The sequence below is a fragment of the Microplitis demolitor genome, chromosome 1 (genome assembly GCF_026212275.2).
Source record: "Microplitis demolitor isolate Queensland-Clemson2020A chromosome 1, iyMicDemo2.1a, whole genome shotgun sequence".
In the NCBI taxonomy this organism is placed as follows: Eukaryota; Metazoa; Arthropoda; class Insecta; order Hymenoptera; family Braconidae; genus Microplitis; species Microplitis demolitor.
Window position 1 is genome coordinate 23205826 of NC_068545.1, and position 22955 is coordinate 23228780.

The 22955-nt window shown below is 29.8% G+C and overlaps 3 protein-coding genes across 4 annotated transcripts in view; 1 reads left to right on the forward strand and 2 right to left on the reverse strand.

The window, feature by feature from the left end:
* The first annotated feature begins 1417 nt into the window (after nt 1-1417).
* On the forward strand, nt 1418-6029 carry LOC103580078 (calreticulin). Its single transcript, XM_008561707.3, has 7 exons — nt 1418-1653; nt 2448-2552; nt 3109-3312; nt 3411-3562; nt 4059-4562; nt 4761-4904; nt 5109-6029. Exons 1-7 carry the CDS (start codon nt 1569-1571, stop codon nt 5124-5126), a joined length of 1212 nt encoding a protein of 403 aa, XP_008559929.1. The 5' UTR covers nt 1418-1568; the 3' UTR covers nt 5127-6029.
* Nucleotides 5662-9055, reverse strand: LOC103580079 (E3 ubiquitin-protein ligase TRIM23). The gene is made up of 4 exons (XM_008561708.2): nt 8894-9055; nt 7746-8789; nt 7313-7681; nt 5662-6470 (listed from the first exon to the last, which is right to left on the reverse strand). The coding sequence occupies exons 1-4, from the start codon at nt 8960-8962 to the stop codon at nt 6276-6278; spliced, it is 1677 nt and encodes a 558-aa protein (XP_008559930.1). The 5' UTR covers nt 8963-9055; the 3' UTR covers nt 5662-6275.
* Nucleotides 9056-15607: 6552 nt separating this feature from the next.
* The window catches only part of LOC103580076 (histone-lysine N-methyltransferase 2C), a 37937-nt gene continuing 30589 nt past the window's right edge, over nt 15608-22955 (reverse strand). For both annotated transcript variants that reach the window (XM_053742680.1, XM_053742684.1), the window contains 10 exons: nt 21416-22807; nt 21078-21303; nt 19146-19253; nt 18958-19052; nt 18775-18841; nt 18357-18691; nt 17529-17661; nt 17184-17438; nt 16961-17080; nt 15608-16836 (listed from right to left, as the gene is read on the reverse strand). In XM_053742680.1, the coding sequence (XP_053598655.1) occupies nt 16654-16836; nt 16961-17080; nt 17184-17438; nt 17529-17661; nt 18357-18691; nt 18775-18841; nt 18958-19052; nt 19146-19253; nt 21078-21303; nt 21416-22807 (2914 nt within the window). In that variant the 3' untranslated portion in view covers nt 15608-16653. The remainder of the gene's footprint in view (nt 16837-16960; nt 17081-17183; nt 17439-17528; nt 17662-18356; nt 18692-18774; nt 18842-18957; nt 19053-19145; nt 19254-21077; nt 21304-21415; nt 22808-22955) is intronic.

Sequence of the window (22955 nt, forward strand, 5' to 3'; positions counted from 1 at the left end):
CTATCGAACCGTCAGTTGATACAAGGCAATCGATTTTGCGATTCATCGACCACCCCCACTCTAGCAGAAATTTGAACGTTCAATGCAACGACGGGCAGCAGCGCCATCTTGGCGCGAAATTAAAAAATTTAAATTTAATAATTTTATTGAAACTCATTGATGTCAATTATTATATTAATTAGACTAAAAAGTATACTAGACATTTTGATTTTCATCGATAATTTATTAATTATTCTTATTACTTGTGCGGTAAATTTAGAAAATCGGAAAATAACATTAGAAATATGATACAAATTGTCTGTTCGGATTCTCCGCTCGGCGCACGGGGGTGCTTGCAATATACCCGGGGAAATTTAAATTCATAATCAAATTTAATTAGTAAAAAAAAAGTGAATCACCAATTAAAAAAAAATGTATTAATTATCAGCGTATTGATTGAAGTGAAATTTGAGTAAAACAAATCTTAGTATTACAAATCAATCATCAATTAATAGAAATTAATGTTAATTTCGTGTGCGAAAAAAGCGTCAAAGTACCCTGGGTTGTGGGTCCGAACACACCAATAGAAATAAAACAAATAAATAAATAAATAAACCAAAAAGTGCATGTTTAGATTAATAAAAAGTCAGTACGCGCACTTTTTTAATTCATTTATTTAATAACAGTAAAGTTAGCTGACTTTTGAAATTTAAATAAATTTTTTTAACAGAGATAATAATAAAAAAAAAATATTTCTAAAAAAATTAATTTGATAAATTATAAGTGCAATTTTTCAAAATATTTTTTCAAATATTTATTTGTTTGTCTAAAAAAATCAAAATATTGCTAAATGTCTGTTAACTTTATTATAATTCTGAAGTTAGCCGAGGTTTATAAAGTTTTGGATTTTTTCGACAGTAAATTATAAAAAAAAATGTTTTAAAAAATTACACCTATAGTTTTTTAGTCTTTCTATGCGTGCATTTTTTAGTTTCATTTTTTTCTGTAATTGAATTGATAAAAAAAAATACGGAAATTTTCAATTGTCGGTTAACTTCATGATCATCATTTATTTAAAATTTATAAAATGTTTAGTTCTCCGTTAGATTCACTCTCATACTTCAGGAGCTTCAGGATCATAAAAATTTACCAGTGATATGAGGGCCAACTGTATCATCATTTATTCAAATTAAAAATCACATCATTAATCACCATTTACCAATCATCTTGCAAGCTGTAATGTCAGCGTACGATAAAATAGAATTTTAACAAGAACAAGTATTTTATTTTTGTTATTAACTTGCCCGTAATCAGAAGATTGTCGCGACCCGCGAGTCATCATTTTGAGCGTGGTTAGTTCGGATTGGCTGACGGAGATCAACCAATAAGGATTTTCCATCTGTCTACCCCGTCAGTCAGTACTTTACCAACCAAAATTCGCCTCCTGGCATTATCCAGTAACACGTCTCAACGTTGTATATTAAATATTCGTATTCGTTATATACTATTGAGGTGAATATATAAAAACACTATTCAGTCGTCACTCGTTCTTGTACCTCATAAGACGTTTAATTATAAATAAAATTACAATGCGAGCTCTCGTTGCTGTACTGGCAATTGCCGCAATTGCCACCGTGTCTGCTGAAGTTTTCTTCGAAGAAAGATTTTCTGATGGTGAGTTTTTTTTATTATTTACAACCAACCCGGTTAATTTTTTTTTTATATTTATTTACTCATATTTATTATCATATTTTTTGTCAAGTAAACTTGTCAAGTTCCGACACTTGTCTTCATATTCAACCACACCCTTAAATAATTTTATCATGTCATTTTAATTTCTAATTAATATTATTATATTTTCAGTACGAGTAATTGTAATTATTTTACTGTTACTCTTATCGCAGACGTTTTTTTGCTGAAAAAAAATTACCGGAGATAGACCCTAGTAACCGGCGATATTGTTATTCATTTTTTTTTACTGATTACATGAAATAGTTTAATTATTTATCAATAACTTATGTTAGTAGGAATATTTTTACTACTTTTTTTTATTTATAATTTGATAAAATGTAAAATTGACGTACATGGTAACGAAATTTTTTTTTTTATTACTTGAGAAAGTATAAACCGGGTTTTAAATCTGTTTCCAATGACACGAACCTAAGGGCTGTTTACATAAAAATTTTGCCACGACAGTATCCCTTCCAAAGTGTCAGGAACCCCCCACTCAGATCTTGATCTCTGATCACTTTTTAAAACCGGATGTCTAAACCCTCTGCTTGCTCTTGAACAATTTCTTTTTCTATTGGAACTCCACTCCGCGTCGTTCGCGTAAAGAGACTCCATTGACCACGCGGCGAAACCGCGTTTCGCAATCCTTTAATATTTAATTATTTGAATTGTAAATAATTAATTATCAAGGCTTGAAGTATTTTAATTATGGAGTATTTTGTTATTTGCATAAATAGATTCATGGGAAAAGAACTGGGTATACTCAGAGCATCCTGGCAAGGAGTTTGGAAAGTTCAAACGAACTGCCGGAAAATTCTACCACGAGGAATTAAAGGATACAGGTAATTTTTTATTTACTTAATATTTTTATAAATTTATATTTGAGGTACGGGATAACGTGCCCGATTACTCATGTATTTGTATATCTATTAAACTGAGTTAAAAAAAAAAGACTATTTTTTATTTTTTTTTTATTTTAAATGTTATTTAAATGAAAAATTGCAATCAGGAAGTAAATGTTGATATTAAGAGTTCTAATTTGATATTTACTAAATTTTGACTAAATATAGATATACAGTACACGAAGTGACCGTGTACCAGTTTCCTGATCAAGTTCTAAGTCTGTAAACTTATAGCTAATAAATTTCAAACAAGAAAAAAAAGAGAAAATAAATTTAAAAAACCCGAGCCTAGAGTCACATGTCATTCAAAATGGATGGTAGGTGCTACAGGAACTCGGAGATCATAATAGGTCTGGCTTATGCCCTGAGTTTGTAATTATACATTCCTCAGGTACCTTGTGCAGGCACACTTATTTTAAATTTAAACATAAAATTTTCAAAATCACCTTTGTAAATAAAAAAATAAATGATTATTAATTTTGAAATTATTTGATAGGTATCCAGACATCTGAAGATGCCAGATTCTATGCACTCAGTAGAAAATTCAAGCCTTTCACGAATAAAGACAAGCCATTGGTTGTCCAATTCACCGTCAAGCATGAACAGAACATTGACTGCGGTGGTGGTTACGTAAAAGTATTTGACTGTTCATTGGACCAAAAGGACATGCACGGTGAAACTCCGTACCTTCTTATGTTCGGTAAGAAATTTGAAATTTTAATCCAGTTCAATGACTTAGATAAAAAACAATAAAAGAAAAGAGAAAGTAATGATTGCTATTATCATTTATTTGTTTAGGACCTGACATTTGTGGACCTGGTACCAAGAAAGTTCATGTTATCTTCAACTACAAAGGCAAGAATCTGTTGATCAAGAAGGACATTCGTTGCAAGGATGACGTATACACTCACTTGTACACTTTGGTTGTGAAACCAGACAACACCTACGAGGTAAATTATTTTTGATGAATAATTTAATTTAATGGTTGGTGATAAAGCCGAGTCCAGAGTCTCATGTTCTTTTGATTTGATGAAGGACAGGTGCTGTAGGTACTCGAAAAGAAAAGATTGTCTCGCTTAAATTATCTATTGTGAAATTATATCGTTAATCACACGCTTAACGCGAAGGCCAATATTAACATAATTAATTTTTAACGGATTTCAAATTTATTTTTGCCGATAAGAAATTAAAAATATGAATAATTAATATGATTTTAAAACTAACAGACAATTGATAATTTTTGGATTTTTTTTTTTTCAACAAATTTATTTAAAAAAAAAAATGCACATGTAGAAAATTAAAACTATAGGTGCAATTTTTAAAAATATTTTTTTTTTTTTATAGATTACCATTTTGAAAAAAATTCAAAAATTATTAGACGTCGGTTAACTTTAGTTTTATTAATTAAATGGTATCATGATAATAATTTTAATGAATTTAATGCAGGTTCTGATCGACAATGAGAAAGTTGAGTCTGGAGAACTTGAAGCCGATTGGGACTTTTTGCCACCAAAGAAAATAAAGGACCCATCAGAAAGCAAACCCGAAGACTGGGACGACCGCGCAACCATTCCCGACCCAGAAGACAGCAAACCCGAAGACTGGGACAAGCCAGAGACTATTCCTGACCCAGAGGCCACTAAACCAGAAGATTGGGACGATGAAATGGATGGAGAATGGGAACCACCAATGATTGATAACCCAGACTTCAAAGGTGAATGGAAACCAAAACAAATCGACAACCCAGCCTACAAAGGACCATGGATCCATCCTGAAATTGACAACCCAGAGTACGTCAAGGACGATGAACTCTACAAACGCGATGAAGTCTGCGCTATTGGTTTCGATCTCTGGCAAGTCAAGTCCGGAACTATCTTCGACAATGTACTTATTACTGATGACCCGGAGGCTGCCAGCAAATTTGCTGAAGATGTTTGGAAACCCAACTTCGTAAGTATTTTAATTATTTATTTACTGCTTAATTTATTTATTTATTTTAAATGATGATAAAAGCGATATCCGATTTCTAATGAGCGATAGAAAAGCTGGAATTCCTCGTTGCTGATTTAAAATATTAAATAATGATAATAAATTTGTATATATGAAAAATATGAGCGTCTTATTGATTGAAATTTACTATTTTTTCAGGAGGGTGAAAAGAAAATGAAGGAGGCTCAAGATGAGGCTGAGAGAAAATCAATGGAGGCTGAAAAACCCGAGGCTCCAGAAGAAGATGATGATGAGGATGATGATGACGCGGAAGAAGAAGACAACACCGTACCAGAAGTTGAGGTAATTATTATATTTAAATAATCAGTTGATTAATTTATTTGTCATCATTTAAAATTTATTTTCATGATGATATGCCACTTCTGAAACGCATGAGCGAAATATTTAGTGGAATTCCTCGTTACTGACATTTTTTTGCTGTAAAATAAAATTTTTTTGTTGATATTTTAAAATATTTATAAATATTTTTGATGTTTTTTTTTTCAGGAGCACGACGAATTGTAAATAAAAAAAATGTCACGCGTGGCATGAGAAGCAGACTGTATTCCAGGAGCTGTTGGGCAAGAAAAAGACACACCAGCAGATTACAACATTACACAATTAATTGAAAAAATTCAAACAATAAAAAACTAATTAATAAATAAATATTTTCTCCTCCGATTTTCTTCAGTATAGTCTTCGCTTAACCGTAAAGTTGCCAATAAAATTTAAAGAAAAATAAAAAAATTAATATATAAATTGAGAATCAATGCCAAGAAAATATTTTATATTGACGTGCAATGAAGAATCTCGGAGGATAAGAGTAAAAGTGAGATAAGAGTGAAAAATAAAACCTAGTCAGCGTATTATCTTGCTCTGAATAAATTTTAAGTGGTACTTTAGTTCCGTGTAATCGTGTCGGTTTTTATAATTTTGATTCCTTAATTATTTTTAAAAATCAAGCCGTTACTTAATCTATCGCGGCATTTTAAAACAAAATCGAATTTTTTTTGGTGTCCTTCCCACCTGCCACAGCTCCAAAAGACTATAATTTGTTCCGTTTTTGTTTTTCAAGTGTTTTTATATTAAAAAGATAAATAATTTGAAATAATAATTAAATAAAAAAAAATATTAATTAATTTAATATCGCTATATAAATATATTATTATATAAATATTATATATGTAAGTATGTAGGTCGTCATTCTCCGTACAATTTATTATTTACGATCCGCTAATTAAATCCTTTTATAATTCTGGAAGAGTGATTGAAAAAGTGTAAATGAAAAAATGTGATTAATGATTGATTGAATGATTATTGATTTATATAATTAATAATTTTTATCGAACGCGGTGTAAACACCAACAAATTATGACACTCAATAATCATCATTTAAGTAATAAATAAACTTTTCTAGATAACCAGTTACTTTTTTGTTAATCTTCATTCCTCAATACCAAGCTTCTGAAGTTGATGCTTACAATATATATATTTTGAACCATTTTTCATATATTTATGTATCAACTCTCAGGTTCTGCTAATTACTAACATAAGTTAACTATAATCTCTGATAGAACAATAAATAATTAAAATAATCAACAATGATCAGTGATCTAAATATACAAAAGTCTTACAAAACATAACTTTGGCTTAAATTAATAAATTAGATAATAATTATTGTACTGTTGAACCAGTACAGAGAGCTTCATGTGCACCGAGTTGTTGAGTTAGCCATTGCAACCCCTGGATTGCGGTATTGGCATCAAGTAGTGGTGATGCGCCTTGGATGTGCCAAACTCTACCGCAGCACAATTTTTGTAGGGACAGAATGTCCGTTAATTCTTCAGTTGTCGTACAGCCTTCGACATCCTAAATAAATAATAATTATTTATTAGCTCAAATATCTCAAGTAAGATAAGTGGCGGCAAAAATTAAATTACAAATGTCATCTAAACGATTTTTTAATTGAAATGACTTTTAGGACAGAAAAAAAGATCAATATCCTATAACATTTAGGACCAACTTGTCTGTCTTATTTATATAAAAAAAACTTGGCTTTGAGACAAAATTTTTCTTGTCCCTTTAAAAAGACATTTTAAAGTTGTTTCTGTGCTATTTGGAATATTAAGAGTATTCTCAGAGTTCCTCCGACTTTTTAAAAATATTCAATGACTCAACTGTCATGACAGTATTAAAATTTTATCAATTGATTATGAGATAATTGAAGCATTGATTGAAAAAAGGACAATGTAGTTGCGATTTCACCGAGATATAGATTTTGAAAAAGTTTACTCACAGTTGCCATCAATTAGGAGTCAAATAAAATTTGTAAAATAAATTTTAGTTTACAAAATTGGAAAATTTGAATAATAATGTTGACATAAAGATTTCACTGAAATTTATTCAACAAATTTGACTTCTAATCGATAACTGAATCTTTTTAAAGAGTTAGAGGTTTTGTCTGAGGGTCCCATGACAACCGATCCCCAACAAGTGATCTCAGAGAATTTTATGAATTAATTAATTACTATAACGAGTAATTAAAATTCAGTTATAAATAGTTAAATTATGTAAATTAGTTGTTGATAAAAATCAACTGTCGATGAGATGAATTTGTAGGAATCACTTGTGGTTTAAAATTGTTGAGATTATAACGGCACACCTTGCCCTTGTCTGAGAATGATCTTAATTGATTTTAACAATTAACTCACCTGTTTGTTAGCAAAAATAAGAAACAGCGCATCTTTAAGTTCTTTTTTGCTGACTATTTTTGATAACTCTTTTTGCGCTTCTTCAAAACGTGATCTATCACTCGAGTCAACGACAAAAATAACAGCCTGTGCATCGTGATAATAATGCTTCCAGAGTGGCCGAAATTTATGCTGTCCTCCAACGTCCCAAAAAGTAACAACTAAATTCTCGTACTCAAGACTCTCGACGTTAAAACCTATGGTAGGTATCGGAGGACTTGATAAAGTCAATCCTCGCATTGCAGACAGGATACTAGTTTTACCTGAGCCATCGAGCCCGAGTATCACCACCCGCATGTCAATTTTTGTTCCAATATGAACTCGGTTGTCCTGAAAAATTAATTTATCAAAAAACAACCTCTCAAATTAATAAGTTTTATTAAAAATTTCTTACCCTGCTAAATATAATCGGTATCGAAGATTCGGGGGTAAGAAAATCAGGTCCAAGCTGATTGTAATTTTGTTGCTGCTGTTCCAGAGAAGCCAGTACATTTTTAACTTTCTCAGCTCCACTCAATAGCTTCCAGTCTTCAGAATCAAGAATACTTTCGCACTGGATGCATACATCAGCAACCTGAGAACGTGTAGTGGTCAAATCTTTTTGCTGCTGCCTCAAAGCGCACAGTCTTCCTCGTGTCTCCTTATCAACACAACTCTGGGCAATTTTTTCTTGCTCAGCCAATTGAGTTCTCAGTTCCTCAAAATGCTGTTTAACTTTATGTCGAGCGTCATCAATAGCCCAGCCCTCCAACTCTTGGATTACAATTTCAATTTTATGCGCAGTATCTCGCATATTTTCCATAAATTGTGTCATCCGCTGGAGAGCTCCAACAATTGACTTCCGCACATTTTCCGCCTCTATTTCAAGCAGCGCAGGTTTGTGTGCACTATGACGACCATAGTCTTTACATAAGTAACACATTAGCGCATTATGACAGCCTTCTTGAACACAAGTAAACTCGGCGATGTGTGTCGTGTGAATTGGACACTTGGGTTTCTCCTTTGGCTTCTCAGACAACGGGACTCGTCTATGTTTCCCAAGTGTTTTAGACGAGTGCGTAAGAATATCACAAGACTCACACAAGTGTGACGAGCAAATTGTGCAGTAGAGAACCGCTAAATGAGACTCATCTTCATCACAGGATTGCGTTGACTGGGAACGTTCTTTTTCTAGTACCAATGACTTTTCAACATTCGATTGCTCCAATCGCTCTAGCAATTCAATGAGCGCAAAATTTTTCTTCAAACTGTAAACTCCTTCATGAGTGACTGCCGTTGGCTGCCTGTCAAATGGACACAGCAGAAATGACAGGTCCAGCATACAGGGTTGAAGTCTCAATAAACAAGTGTGACAAATTGTATGTCCACACTGAAGAAGTCGGGGTACTTTACCACCATCTACTGAAAATACTTCCTCACACAATCGACATTCTAGGACCTAGTGACATAATTATTTAAATTTTGAATATTTAAATAAAATATTACCAACAATCACTTTATCTTTATGTTATTATTTATTAATTACTGATAAATAACACTTACATTTGCTTTTACACTTGACATGAAAGGTATTTTTACTAAATCCCCACCACGCTTGTTATCTTCAGTCATACTCTAAATTAATAAGTCTATTGATTAAGTAAATATTTAATTTATGTCATTAATTTACTTCGTATTTACTTGTTCATTTTTTTAATAAAGACATTACTGATGATTTTAACTTAATTACACGTTAAAAGATGGCGTTGCTGTTTGTTTTTATGAGTATAGTGTAGCAGACATGAAAAAATTTATAAATTTAATATAAATAAATTAATTAATTAGAATAGTAAAATTTAAAAAAATGCGCGTGATGATTTTTCATTTTTCTAAATATGCATTTTTTTTTATTTTTATTCTATGGGAATTTTTTTATTTATTCAAAAAATTTAAAAATACCCACCTGTCAGTTTTCATACTTAGTTATTTTTTATTTTTAATTTTTGGATTTTTTTATAAATGATAAATTATAAAAAAAAAAATATTTTAAAAAATTGCACCTGTAGTTTTTTAATTTTTCTACATGCCCATATTTTCAGTTTTTTTTTTTTTTTTAAATTACTGAAAAAAAAAAATTTGAAAATTTTTAATTGTTTGCTAACTTCAGGATCATTTAAAAATAAGTGTGAATGTAGCTGACAATTGTAAATTTTGTAGTAAATAAATAAAATGAAGTAGAATATAAATTTAAAAATGTGTAATTTAAATAAATGAAAAATCAGTACGCGCATTTTTTAAAATTCCATTTATTTTAAATTCATAAATTTTCTATGAGTGTGAATGTAGCTGACAAATGTCAATTTTTTGAGTTTTAAAATAAATAAATAAAACGTAAGTAGAGTAAAAATTTAAAAAATGCATATTTAAAAAAATTAACAATCCATATGAGCATTTTTTTTTTAATTTCATTATTTTAATTTATTTATTTATTTAAAATTTATAAATTGTCTTGTATCTGCTTCTCCAGCTCCCTTAACTTGGCACCGCAAAATTAATTTTTTAAATTTTGTTATAAACAAATCAATTGTCCGTCCAATTATCAATCGGACAATCAATAAAAAAAATTAATCTATCAAATTAAAAAAAAAACCATTCGATTAGAGAGAGTGAATGCCAACTTAAAAACAAAAATTTGTTTAATTTTTTAAAAATAATAAATTATCGGACAAATAAAAAATTATATCGGACATTGACGGACATTGGACGGACAATTGATTTGTTTATAACAAAATCTAAAAAATTAATTTTGAGGTGCCAAGTTAAGGGAGCTCAATGTGTCAATACACTAGACAAATTGATGAACTTAAAAATTAAAAGCTTTCTATGTCTATTTAAAAGTAAACAAGATATTTAAATACATATATAAACATTTTTAACTATGAATTTAGTTGATATTCCTATCAAAAGATGGTGATAAAGTAATATTACTTAGCGCGCATATGCGTAAAAAACATATATACTGTATAACTGTCATATAAATAAAGCAAAGAGAAAAAAACAAGCTCGTATGTAGTTTCCGATCAACTTGACGACAATTTATTGACAACTTCAGCTTTTGCAACTTTTGGCTACAAGTTACTGCCAATTTTCTGAGAAAATTGGCGCCAGTATGGAGCCGCAACTGGAATGCAAATTTCTGAGGAAATTTAAAGGAAACTTATCGTCAACTTATGATTGTCAACTTTTGCCACCAATTTTCTCAGAAAGTGACCGTCAACTTTTTGGATTTACAACTTCTGCCACCAACTTTCTCAGAAAATTTCTATCAACTATTGGAGGTACCAACTATTGGCGGTCAACTTGGTGTCCCGTTGCGGCTGCAATTTTCTCGTCAGTTTCTCGCCAACTTAGCTCTCAGGGCTGATGAAAAATTTTAATTCTTTTCCAAACTTTTAATTTCGTTTCAAATTTTGAAATTTCACTATTTGGGCATAAAAAATTAGTATGAAACTTGTTCCTTATCCTATTTATTCCACAGGAAAAATCCTGATGCTCTAAAGCTCACAGGATTTAACCTGTTGCTGTAACATGAAAATCCTGTTGCTCTTACAGGATTTTGTCCTGTTGCTGCAACAAGATTCTGTCCTGTTGTTCCCATAGAACTGTATCCTACTGCAGCGCCTATTTTTTTCCGTGTAATTTTTTTTTTTTTTTTTTTTTTTTTTTTTTTCAAATTTTGTAAGAATTACTTAATTTTTTTCTGCAGCAGATTTCTGAGAAAATTGCAGGTAACTTTCCGTGAACTAATGTGATGGCAACTTTTGCCACTAACTTTCTCAGAAAGTTTCCATCAATTGATCAACCGAAAAGAAAAGAATATTGCCTATAATATATAAAATTTTGGATTGTAGCATAAAAATAATAAAATTTTAGGTTTCATAGACAAATAAGAGTAGAAACAAAACGTCTCAGTCTTTAATTTAAATATATTTTTTCAGAATATCATCATTAGTAAACGAACTGTGTAAATAGAACCGTAACAATGATTAGCAATGACGGTTTATACAGCAATCAATAGTAATATTCTTATATATATGAGTCTTGCCTTTAATTTAATATGCATTAATCCATCATCAATAATAATCTATATTATGAATCTTATAACGGATTGAATATATCTGCATTTCTATAATTATTTTTTTATGATGTTTTCATTAATAGTATTATTGATTTAATTTTGAAAACTCTTATATTTTACAATAAAATACAATTGATCAATAGTAATTACGTTATCATATATTTTTGGAATTATATTGTATGAATTATTAAATTCGTTCTACCTTTCTTATTTCATATTAATCTATATTTTTCCAGCCATAATTTTCACAGTATATAGTTGTGTATGAAAAGTTTTCAATAAGAGAGGAAGAAATATTTTTCTCTCTCATTTTAATAAATTATGTATTCTGTTAAATTATCTCAGCATGTAACATTTTATTATTTTAATTATTTTTTATTTTCAATAAGATGTTTTTATTTAAATATCGTCGTTATAGATTACAAAGATCAATGCATTTAATGTACAGGGTATTGTGAATGTGCCCATATCATATCACAGAGAGGCGTAACAAAAATATCAAACAATTTAAATGTTATATAATATCTCTTCCTTAAATTATGAATCATGCATTCATACGGCAGCTTTGCTTTGCAACTCATTTTTAAATAAAATTTTTCACTTATTACAATATTAATTATTATTATTAATACCAATTAATTAAACAGTAGCATTTTTTGTTAAATTATATGACATATCATAATTAAAATAATTTATTTATCCAATTCCACACATTTTCTGTATGTTACAGTTCAAAATTGCTGTAAAAAAAATTTTTCAACTTCAACTTAAATGAATAAAACCAAATTTGATAATCGAGTTGCTCGGCTCTATTATTGTCATCATTCTTATCTCGTTTTTTATGTTTTTTTTTAATCTTCATCATTTTACTTGTATTATTCTCCATCTGTTTAAACATACTCCACTGTGCTATATTTTTCAATAAATAAATTATTGAAGCCTTAAAAGCTTTCAATCAAAATCAACAGCTCTACATAATATTCAGCTCATCCGACCAATAAGTTATTTACTGATTATTATATTATAAATGCTTATAGATTATTTAAAAAATTTATTGAAAGAAAACAACACTGCTAGGAATCGTCTGCGTTTGAAGGTATTTGGATTGATGATTTGTGCTTACTTACAACAGTGCTCAATACAATGTCATTTTCAGTTTACAAAGTTTTATACAGAATTTTACATGGAGATGCTTTAAATTTATATTTTTATCGGTTCGTTATTTAATTTTTTCATATAGTACTTTATTGATTTTTTTTTAAGTGTATATATGTATATTAGGGTGTTTTTTTTTGCGACTATACTTTATTTATAGTCTGTATGAAAATTTGATTGTAGACAAAAAAAATTATCTTAAAGTATAAGTTATTAATTTGAATTTCAAAAGCTCGATATCGCGACAGAATGTCCTGAAAATAGCTGCAATTAACCGGAATAGTCCTAACGTATGCCTTTCAATTTTTCAAGATTGTCCAGATATCTGTCATTGCGGTTAATTGCAGCAGTTTTCAGGACATTGTATCTTAATGTTTATCTATGTAATATATATATTTCGCGCATCGATAATTATCTGAGTATTTGAGTATTTTATTACTTGAAGGGAATTATATTTTAATGCGGTTTATGTGAGATTTATTAGTAGTTTAGCCTCAGAGCATAGGCGATAAAAAAGTGAGCGAATTTCGATAATGAGAAGTTTATAATTTTATAGTATTTGGGTAATAAAGTTTTGTAATATTGATAATAGTCGTAATAGTAGTAGTAGTAGTAGTAGTAGTAGTAGTAGTAGAAGTAATAGTAGTTATAATTAATTGTAATTGTAGTAGTTGAAGTAATAGTAAATGTAGAAAATGTTTTATAATTTATACATACTATATAAATATTATGTTTTTGAATTAGTATTATAATATTTAAAATCCCATATTCATGTACTATTATCTGCGTTATAATTAAAAATTAGTAGAAAATGTTCGAGTGATTCTGTTATTGACAACTGAATGATTATTCGAATTCATTATGCGAATAAATTCAACAATATTATTTAACCCTGAATAAACAAAACGATTTGTGACGATTAAAAACTGTTTTAATCGTTTTAAATTGTCATAAATCGTTAATTGATGATTAAAAACGATTAAATTTTTTGAATAAATATTAAAGATGATTCATGACGATTTAATCGCCATTAATCATTTTTAATTGTAAAATAACAAATCGTCTTTTAATGATTTCGGACGATTAAATCTGAAAATCCATAACGATTATGACGATTAAAGACGATTAATAATGATTTCATTTTTGATCGTTTTTAATCGTCACAAATCGTTTTGTTTAATCAGGAAAATAATGGAAACAATTTAAGATTTTAAATTTTCATCTTATCTTTTGAATCAAAAAATTGTTTTTGACTGAAAAAAAATTTAGAACCATCAAGGGCTTTATTGTGCTCTAAATAAGGTACCTGCGGGTAATAAGGCCTAAGTGACAGAAATGATATTTAAAATAATCGCCTCCTCTAAAGACTACTCTAGTAGAAGGGTTTTGCAAAGAGATGTTACGACAAATTTATAGAGTCCCGTTACCACGTTTCCTGTCTTCTATATTTCGTCATCCGTCATACGCTGCCGTAACGCAGAAGAAATTATAAAAAACAATCTATTCTTCTGACCCTTAAAATTATTAAGTATAGTTAAACTATTCCAGTTTGTTTAACCCGTAAACTTTATTACTCTGCCGTAGTAAAATAAGGCCTATTCGTATGGTTTTTGTAAAAGTATAATTTTTGGTTTGCTTACGGTAAAAATTACCATTACTTGATTACATGTTATGGCTAATGTATTGAAATAAAGATTAATGATACATTTCGATAATTAAATGCAATATTTTCGATTCTATTCAAAATCTTCCTTCGCTAGCCTTATTACCCGCCGGTACCTTACGCAATAAATTACTTGACAGTAAAAGAAACCAACTTTATTCTTTTAAAGAAGTAAATGTTGACTAAATTTTTTCTCATTATTCATGATTTATTTTTATGACGAAAAAATTTTGTTTCTGAATACAAATCAAAATTTATTAATTACTAATATGCCTGAGCATACATGGTGAGTTACTGAGTATAATACAGATAATAGTTTTAATAGCATACGAACAAAATTTATATCATTCTTTGAGGTATAAAAGTCACATGTATAGATGTTATAATTAAAATATGACACTGATAAGGCTGCCTAAATTAATTTTTTGTTCTTTTTCATTATTATAAAGAGGATAAACAGTAACCGTTTACATTTTAGTGAAAAATTTTTTAGTATAATGAGTAAATAGTTCGAAAGTTTTATTGATTACAATATAATACTAGGCAAATAAAATTTTAATGTTAATTAGTGCTTAAATTGTTGCATCATTACGATTTTAAAAAAATAATAACTTTTTTTTATTTTTCTTAAATGGTTAATGTCTATGCAATATAACAAGTGTAATGTTATAAATCTGGAATAAATTATGGAAGTAGTTTGAGTTTATATCGTGAATTAGAAAAAATTTGCATATTTGATGCATGGCTAATAAACTCTGTACAAACGTTAACATTCCTTTGGAAACAACAACATTCATGACATCATGGTCTTTTCTAAACAATAAACATTGAATGGAAAAATTAACTTCTTTTTTTTGTTATTTTACAATTGTCATATACGTTTACACTCCATTCTTTGGCATCTAACAAATATCTTATTTTATTATTTCAAGTTTATCAACGATTATCGCCTTATTAATTGTTATACATTGCAGTATTTAGCAGCGCAATCAAATAATTTTGATTTCGTTTTATTTTATTTTGTTTTTTTTTTTTTTTCTTACAAAATCAAATATAATAAATGCATCAATAAATACTAGCAATTATTTATTTATTATCTTTTTTTTTTATTATTTTTCAATAATATTCGGTAGGCTTAAATATTTTAATTTTTTACTTTTATTGATTAATTGATCTTCCTTTTAAAAAAAATTTGTTCCAAAAATGTTCCAAAACGTTCCTGACAGTGAACTTCAAAAATTGAGACAATTCTGAACTTTGAGTTGAGAATATATATATATATATATATATATATATATATATATATATATATATATATATATATTTATATTAGTTCCACTAACTCATTTTTTGGACTATTTTTGAACAATTAAAAAAATAAAAAAAAAACTGACCTTCTCAAAAAGTTCTAATAAAAGTAAAAAAAATGTTTATATATATTTTCAAATCATTTTTATTTTTTTTTTGCCTCATCCCTGAATAGTTCTGGTAAAAGTCGTAAATTTTCATAATTCCTAATTGATTCCCTTTTTTTTTAATGTTGTTCAAAATCAAAAAATTGTCAAATCAAACTATTTATGATTTTCAAAGTTCCAACAATGTTCAACTTTAAGTACACAATTGTCTTAATTTTGAAAGTTCATTGTCATGAACGTCTTTGAAACATATTCGGAACGAACATTTTTAACACAGGTTATTAATAATTATTATCATCATTAATAATTTGGAAATTCTTATGGAGTTATGTTCGGTCTGTAAAACGCAGTAAATATCAAAGTATTGCAACATGCTATTTGAGATAATACTGTCAGTTTAGAATAATTACTCTGAATCTAATGAAATTCGGCGTATTTGTAGGTTATGTTAAGAAAAAAATCGAATTAAATTTTTCACGAGTTACAGTGAACCAATAAAATTTGTGTTTTCATACTTTTGAAATCATATTTTATTGGATCTGAAATTCATAAACAAATTTAATTATATTCTTTTATTATCATATATAAATTTAAAAACTGACAGTACTATCTTATATAACTTTTTTAGTAGTAAAAGTAAAAATAACTAAAATTACTAAAAATATTATGATTTATTCTGCAACGATGAATGATTGATATTTGTTACAGAAGTATGAACTAATGATTTTAATTGAATGAATCATTAAATGACAATAGAAGTATATATTCAAGCTGATATTAAATTTTTACTTATCGAACAATTTTTTTTTTCTCGCAATAAAAATTACCGTGGCAATAATACACATGGAATAAAAAATAATAAAATTACTTATCCCAAATTGAAGTTCATTAGAGTTTGTTGCATTACTTTCATTCTTAATTTAATAATTAATAACAATATTATTAAATAAAATTATTTTCTCAATGGATGCCACATTGCAACTGGACGTCTGAGAGCAGCTAACATTTGTCTCCAGTGTGTTAATGATTTTCCCGTCGCATTAGAACCTATGATTACATGACCTACAGAATATGCTTTGGTATTTGTTGTAGGATCGGAATTTAACTCAGCTACCGTCAGTCTCAATTGAATTGTCTGTAATTCAATAAATTTCATATTTTTGTATTTTAATAAATATGATAAAATAATTTATGATAATTGATGAATAATAAATTATTATCAAGTATAAAATCAGTGTGAATGTAATAAATTATGTTACCTGCAAAGTATGAGCAGGCACATTAAAAATCATGGCTTCATTAAAAGTTGGACTTTTCTCACCTCGCTTGGTTGAAGTTTTTTTCTTATGTATTTTCTTTCCTTGTTGTAGCAGATATACCTGTAAAAGTGTACATATAAATTAGTAATTAAATTTATCAATAATAATACAAAGGATTATGATTTAAATAAATTTATTGACAGTAAGAAAATATTTGGTTTACTTTAACAAATAAATCTCCTGGTACTGGATTATTTGTATGCAGATTTCTCGCTTTAACAACAACTAAGGTAAGCCTTTCGGCAGTTGGTAAATAGCTTAATGAAAACATGAGTTCTCCTAAATGAGGAACTGGAAGAGCTGGAGAAACAAGAGGCAGCCACGTTGTTGCTGGTGGTCTTACTGCAGGTCCTAATTTTAATGATGCTTCACCAATAAGAAACGCTCCGCCACCCATATGCATTTCAACAGAAAATATCTACATAATGATAACACAAGTAAACTAGATAATTTATCAACAAACTTAAATACTATATTATTAATTTTATTGGATTTCAGTAATACTCACTTCTACTAATATAGTCCGTCCTAGCGGACCTCCATCGAGGGGAAATAAGAATTTTTCCTGATAACTTGGTGAAGGTGATCCTCTATAAATTCTGGTTTGTACATGTGTTTGTCTATCCGGCAGAAGGCATACTCTACAATATTTTACAAAAATTTAGCATTAAATAACTTAATTTATTTGTTATAAATAATACTTTGTGCATGAATACTATTGTACACTTCAAGCATACAGTGATTTCTATTCTTGATTAAAGAATTTCCATCAATATCGCCAAAAATTAGAACTTATTAAAATATATTTTCAAATACTTCTTGGTAGTTACTAGGGCTGTACATCTAATCCGGCCTAACCGGTTAGAAAGTTAATCAGGTTATAAGCTAGCTCATTAATTAAGCTGATTTAACATGTTAACTCAAATTAGCTTAAGTAATTAGCTAAGAATTAAAATGCATGGCAAAAAAAATTTTGTCATTTAAGCGATTTAAAGTATAGTCAAATAGTTTATTGTGAAGACAACTATTAATTTCTCAATTATTGCAATACGTATAGTTAATTACCAACATCCTTATGTATTTTAGTGATCTTATAGTTAAACCGGTTAAACTTTTGGCTTAACATTATTTTTTTCTCAATTCACGATAATTTGGTAATTTTTAGGAAATATTATCATTATTACTATTTTTTGTTTTGTAGATCTTAAAACATATACACCCTCATACCCCGATCGGAATTAATTTACTTTGCATGTTCACCGTTTTCAAACCGGTTGAATCATACTAAGTAGCACCTCTACAGTGTAGAATTATACAATGTGTTTTTTTTTGTTACCTGGCAAGAGTGTCTTGAGCAGGTCGTCCATCAGGTGCAATGAGGTCTCTCGCTTCAAGAACACTAACGACAAGATCACCCTCAATATCAGCCCCACGTCCACCCCAACGTTCGTACTCGAGACCAACGCAAATGAGTCCAACAACAGCAACTTCTTCAAGATCTCCAAGTATTACACTAGTATCTGAGCAAACACTTTCACAACTTATCGCTCTCTTTAAGTTTGTTTCATCAGGTGGAGGTTCAGGTTCAGGTCCTTGCGAACTACGTCGGCTATTCGAACTTATTCCTTCAACATCCATGTTTGAATATCCATACGAATCTTCAATTAATTGCTAAAAATTTTAATAGAAAGTAATAACAAAATATATTTTTATTATTAATACTAATAATAATCAAAAAATGTAATTTAATTTACTTGTGATAATCTTCTCTGCAACTGTACTTCTTCAAGAGCATTATAGAGATCTTGACTGCTACGTCTTCTAAAAAAACAAATAAAGAAGACTTTATTACATTATAAATGTCGGATTTTAATTAGCATTAAGAGACTTCCTTAATTATTCCAGTTTAATAATCAAACAAGTAAAATTGTGCCTACCTCAAGTTATCAATGCCCTCCATCTCAGCGTATTCATGAAGCCCGTTGAGTCTTTCCATACTCTTCCTTCTCTGCTCCAAGCTATTAAATATATCCTAGCAAATAAAAGGAAAATCACAAAAAAGTTAAAAAGCTTGAAAAAGATGTTTATGTATCTCGAAATTCATATAATACTCGTTAAATAATACCTCCGAGGTTCTCGTAAAACTTGGATCAGACATGTAGGGATAGGGCTCCTGGCTAAGGTCTTTTAAAAGCAGCGGTGATGCCGGGGGATCCTGAAGGCTGTTGTATACCTACAACCAAAGAGTAAACAAATAAAAAAAGCGGAAGAGGAAAAGTACGAATGGCTTTTGTCACGTCGCACAAACATTACATTTTTGAGTAAAAGGGGAGTCACCAGACGTGTGTAAACTTAAGAAAAAAAATTTAGGATTTTTTTTTTCTTAAATACAGAGAAAGAGCGATTTTGTTTGTATTTATCTACTTAATACATGTTGATATTTCATTAAATATGTTACCTTGAATTTATGCTTTAATTTGCTTCGAGATTTAATAATAATAATTAGAGTCAATAAAACTTTTACTTTGAAATTGATTTAATCTTCGAAAATGTTCTGGTACTTAAAGTATAGAGCCAAATTAATTTAACAAAGATTTTCCTATCAAAAAAATCCATGTGAGATTGCATGGGAACCCATAGAAATCTATATAGGAAAATATGGAATTATGCAAGAATCCTTAGGAATTAATATAGGAGTGTATGAATTTATATAAGAATATTTGTAGGAAACCATGGGTATCTGGATTCCTATATGGGAAATCCACAGAAATTTGTATATATGGATTACTTTGTGGGAATTTCATATAGGAATCTGGGTTTCTACATGAGTAATTTCTATAGAATCCGAGGCATCTGAATTTCTGTGTCTGTTGTCTACTGATACGCGTATATGAATAAAAAAACAGATTAGTATTCTATTGGCAGGATACTTTTTAACAAAAAATTGATTAATAGATGCTCTTTTTATCAGTATTCGAAATAAGTTATTGAGTTATTAATTAACTCGAAAAGTATTTCATCTTTATAGAAATTACAAATAATTTTAATAAAACACTCGATTAGAAATCGTACAAAGGTATTGTACTCCAGGAAAGTTTATGAAAACACATCCAATTTTAATGGTATTTGTATCAACAATGCAAAGCTTTTTGTTAATTTTCCTAATTCTTAATCCATGCAAGATTTCCATAAAGATTTTGACAATGTGCAGACTCCCATAGAAAATCTTCGTAAAAATCCTCATGGGAATCCATATTAGATTCCCATATCAATTTGGTATGGTATGAGTTCTCATAGGAACCCATACGAGAATATATATCGAGATCTATGCTGGATTTCTATAGAAAACCATATATACGCTGAAAAAAAATGTTAACTATTACCATCTTGCAATATGTTTCTATGTTAACTATTCGTTTTTCGTACAGTAATATTTACTGTTGCTGATAGTAATAGCTACCATCGACAGTAATATTTCTTATGTCTGAAAAATTTTTGAATTTTGCCTTCTGAGACAGTAACATTTATCATCACGGATGAGAATAGGAAAAGTTAACATAAAAGAAGAAGAATCATTAAAATATAAAGATGGGAATAGTTATTTTGTTAAAGTGGGAAGTATTACCACTTTTTTTCAGCATGTAGGAATCCATCCGAAAATGTCATGTGGGAATCTGGATTTTTTTGATAGGGTTTCACATTTTAAATGATTAACTTCTGAACAACCTTTGAAACTGAAGTTATATAGGCTTTAACGATTGCCGTTTAAAGCTTCGTTACCTAAAACTATTCAAATCTTATTGGAGCAAAAAATAGATAGATATTTAATTGAGTTAAAATGGAAATACAAAAAATGAATAATAAAAACCTATATTGGCTGAAACTCTTTCATAAAAAAGTAACTAATAACACATAACAAAGTATAAATGACAAGACGTATCGTTTTCATGATGCATAATTTTAACAACTTGTATGCACTTTGTTTCATTTATAGAGTTTTTTGTAAGGGATATGGGGTAATAGCACTCGTGTGTGACCAGCCAATCGAGTATTTTACCTCTTGTGCGGTCCGGTGAGCTTCCAAATTAAGCTCGGGGCTGTAAAGGTCGGATGTTCGCCTCGAGCAATCAATACTAATCGCCGCGGATTCACCATTGATGTAGAGATTCGAAACTTCATCTTGCATACCATTTACCGTACCACTTTTTTCTAACTGAAGACTCGATCGCCTAATTGTGGGAAAAGATAGCGTTGGAACTTGCTGAGCTGATGAAAGCACGGAACTGTCAATTGAATAATATGAATTTCCATGATTAGCAATAGTACAAGTTTTATCTAAAAAAACATCAAAACAAAAAAAAGCTCACATTAGAATGAAAAACAAAGATATCTTACTTGTAAAATTCTGACGCATCAATATAACTTTGAGAAGTAACAGATCTAAGTGCACTGAATATTCTTTCGCCAGTAGTAGGACTACTTTTTCGATGTGAATCGTGATTTGAAGGATCTGGTGGTGCCGGTGGAGGAACAGGACTTGGTGTATCAGTGTCACCCGGTGTAAGGACTCCATCGTCTTCTGTAAGGTCATCATGTGTTTGATCACTCAACGAATCATAAATAGGATTATCTGGTAAGCTCTGTATATACTGTGATACTCTCTGCAGGCCCTGGATTTTAGAATTTCCATGAATGCCATAATTAAGATCATCTGAGAAAATATTTGCATTTTTAAATGGCGTCATTTCAATACTTTGCATCATTTCATCTTTTTCTCCAAGATTATGTGGATATATCTGTGAATTTTGGAGTAACTTTGAAATTGTTTCAGATCCATATATCGACTCCATAATTGTTTGAGTCGTTGAATTGGAGTTGGTAAAATTGAAGCTGCTAAATGAACCCCTCGAGTCGTTTCTTACGTGTTGCCGTATTTGGTGTTGTTGTTGTTGTTGTTGTTGCTGTTGCTGCTGTTGCTGTAGCTGTTGTTGTTGTACTTGTTGTTGCTGCAGCTGCTGTTGTTGTTGTTGTTGTTGTTCTACTTGTTGTTGTTCTACTTGTTGTTGTTGTTGTTGTTCTACTTGCTGTTGTTGTTGTTGTTGTTGTACTTGTTGTTCTTGTTGCTGCTGCTGTTGTTGGTGTTGTTTTTGAGTCGAAGTCTTGTAATCAGGATAACTTGAAATAGAGCGAAGATTTTCAGAGTTTTTTTTTATGCCACGTTCATTGAGCTGAGAAGATGGAACTCCATATTTTAGCTTAGCCGTGTCTTCGATAAGATCATAAGGTCTATATGGAGCCTCTCGATTAATTCTACTGAAATATGTATCTTTGATTCTTTCTTCTAAGTTATCTAAGCTATCACAATGAGATTCAAAGCTCAACTTAACGTGTGATTGATTATTGACAGAATAAGCTGTCGTTTGAATACTCTCAGGTACAGATTTAGTATGTGAATTTAAGTGTAATGAAGTCAGCCCATTAATAGATTGTTTATTTTGCTGACTATACGTTTTTGGAATTTCATTTTGAAATACAAAAACAGATGGTGCCATGTTTCGGTCATTTCGATTATGAGGACCTGTAGGTCGTGGTACTGGTGGTGGTGTCAAAGGCCCAGGTCCTGATTCTTGCATTCGTAAATACTCTGCTGCACTGTGTGTTTGCAATGGAGAAGGTCTAGGTCGTGCAGTTGGCCTTGGTTGGGGTGCTGGTCTCAATGGCTGAGGTGGTATCATACTTGAATTGACCCCCAAGGGAGGATGAAGATCTCGATCTACTGCTTCAAATCTATTAAAAATACAAATTAAATTTATCATTAACATGTATATAGAGTGCCCTTGGTATATTGTAAAAGAGAAAAAATTAATTAATAATAATTTCCCTTTTGCAAATTATTTTCAAGATAAATTTCCGCTGTCATATTTATAATATTCTA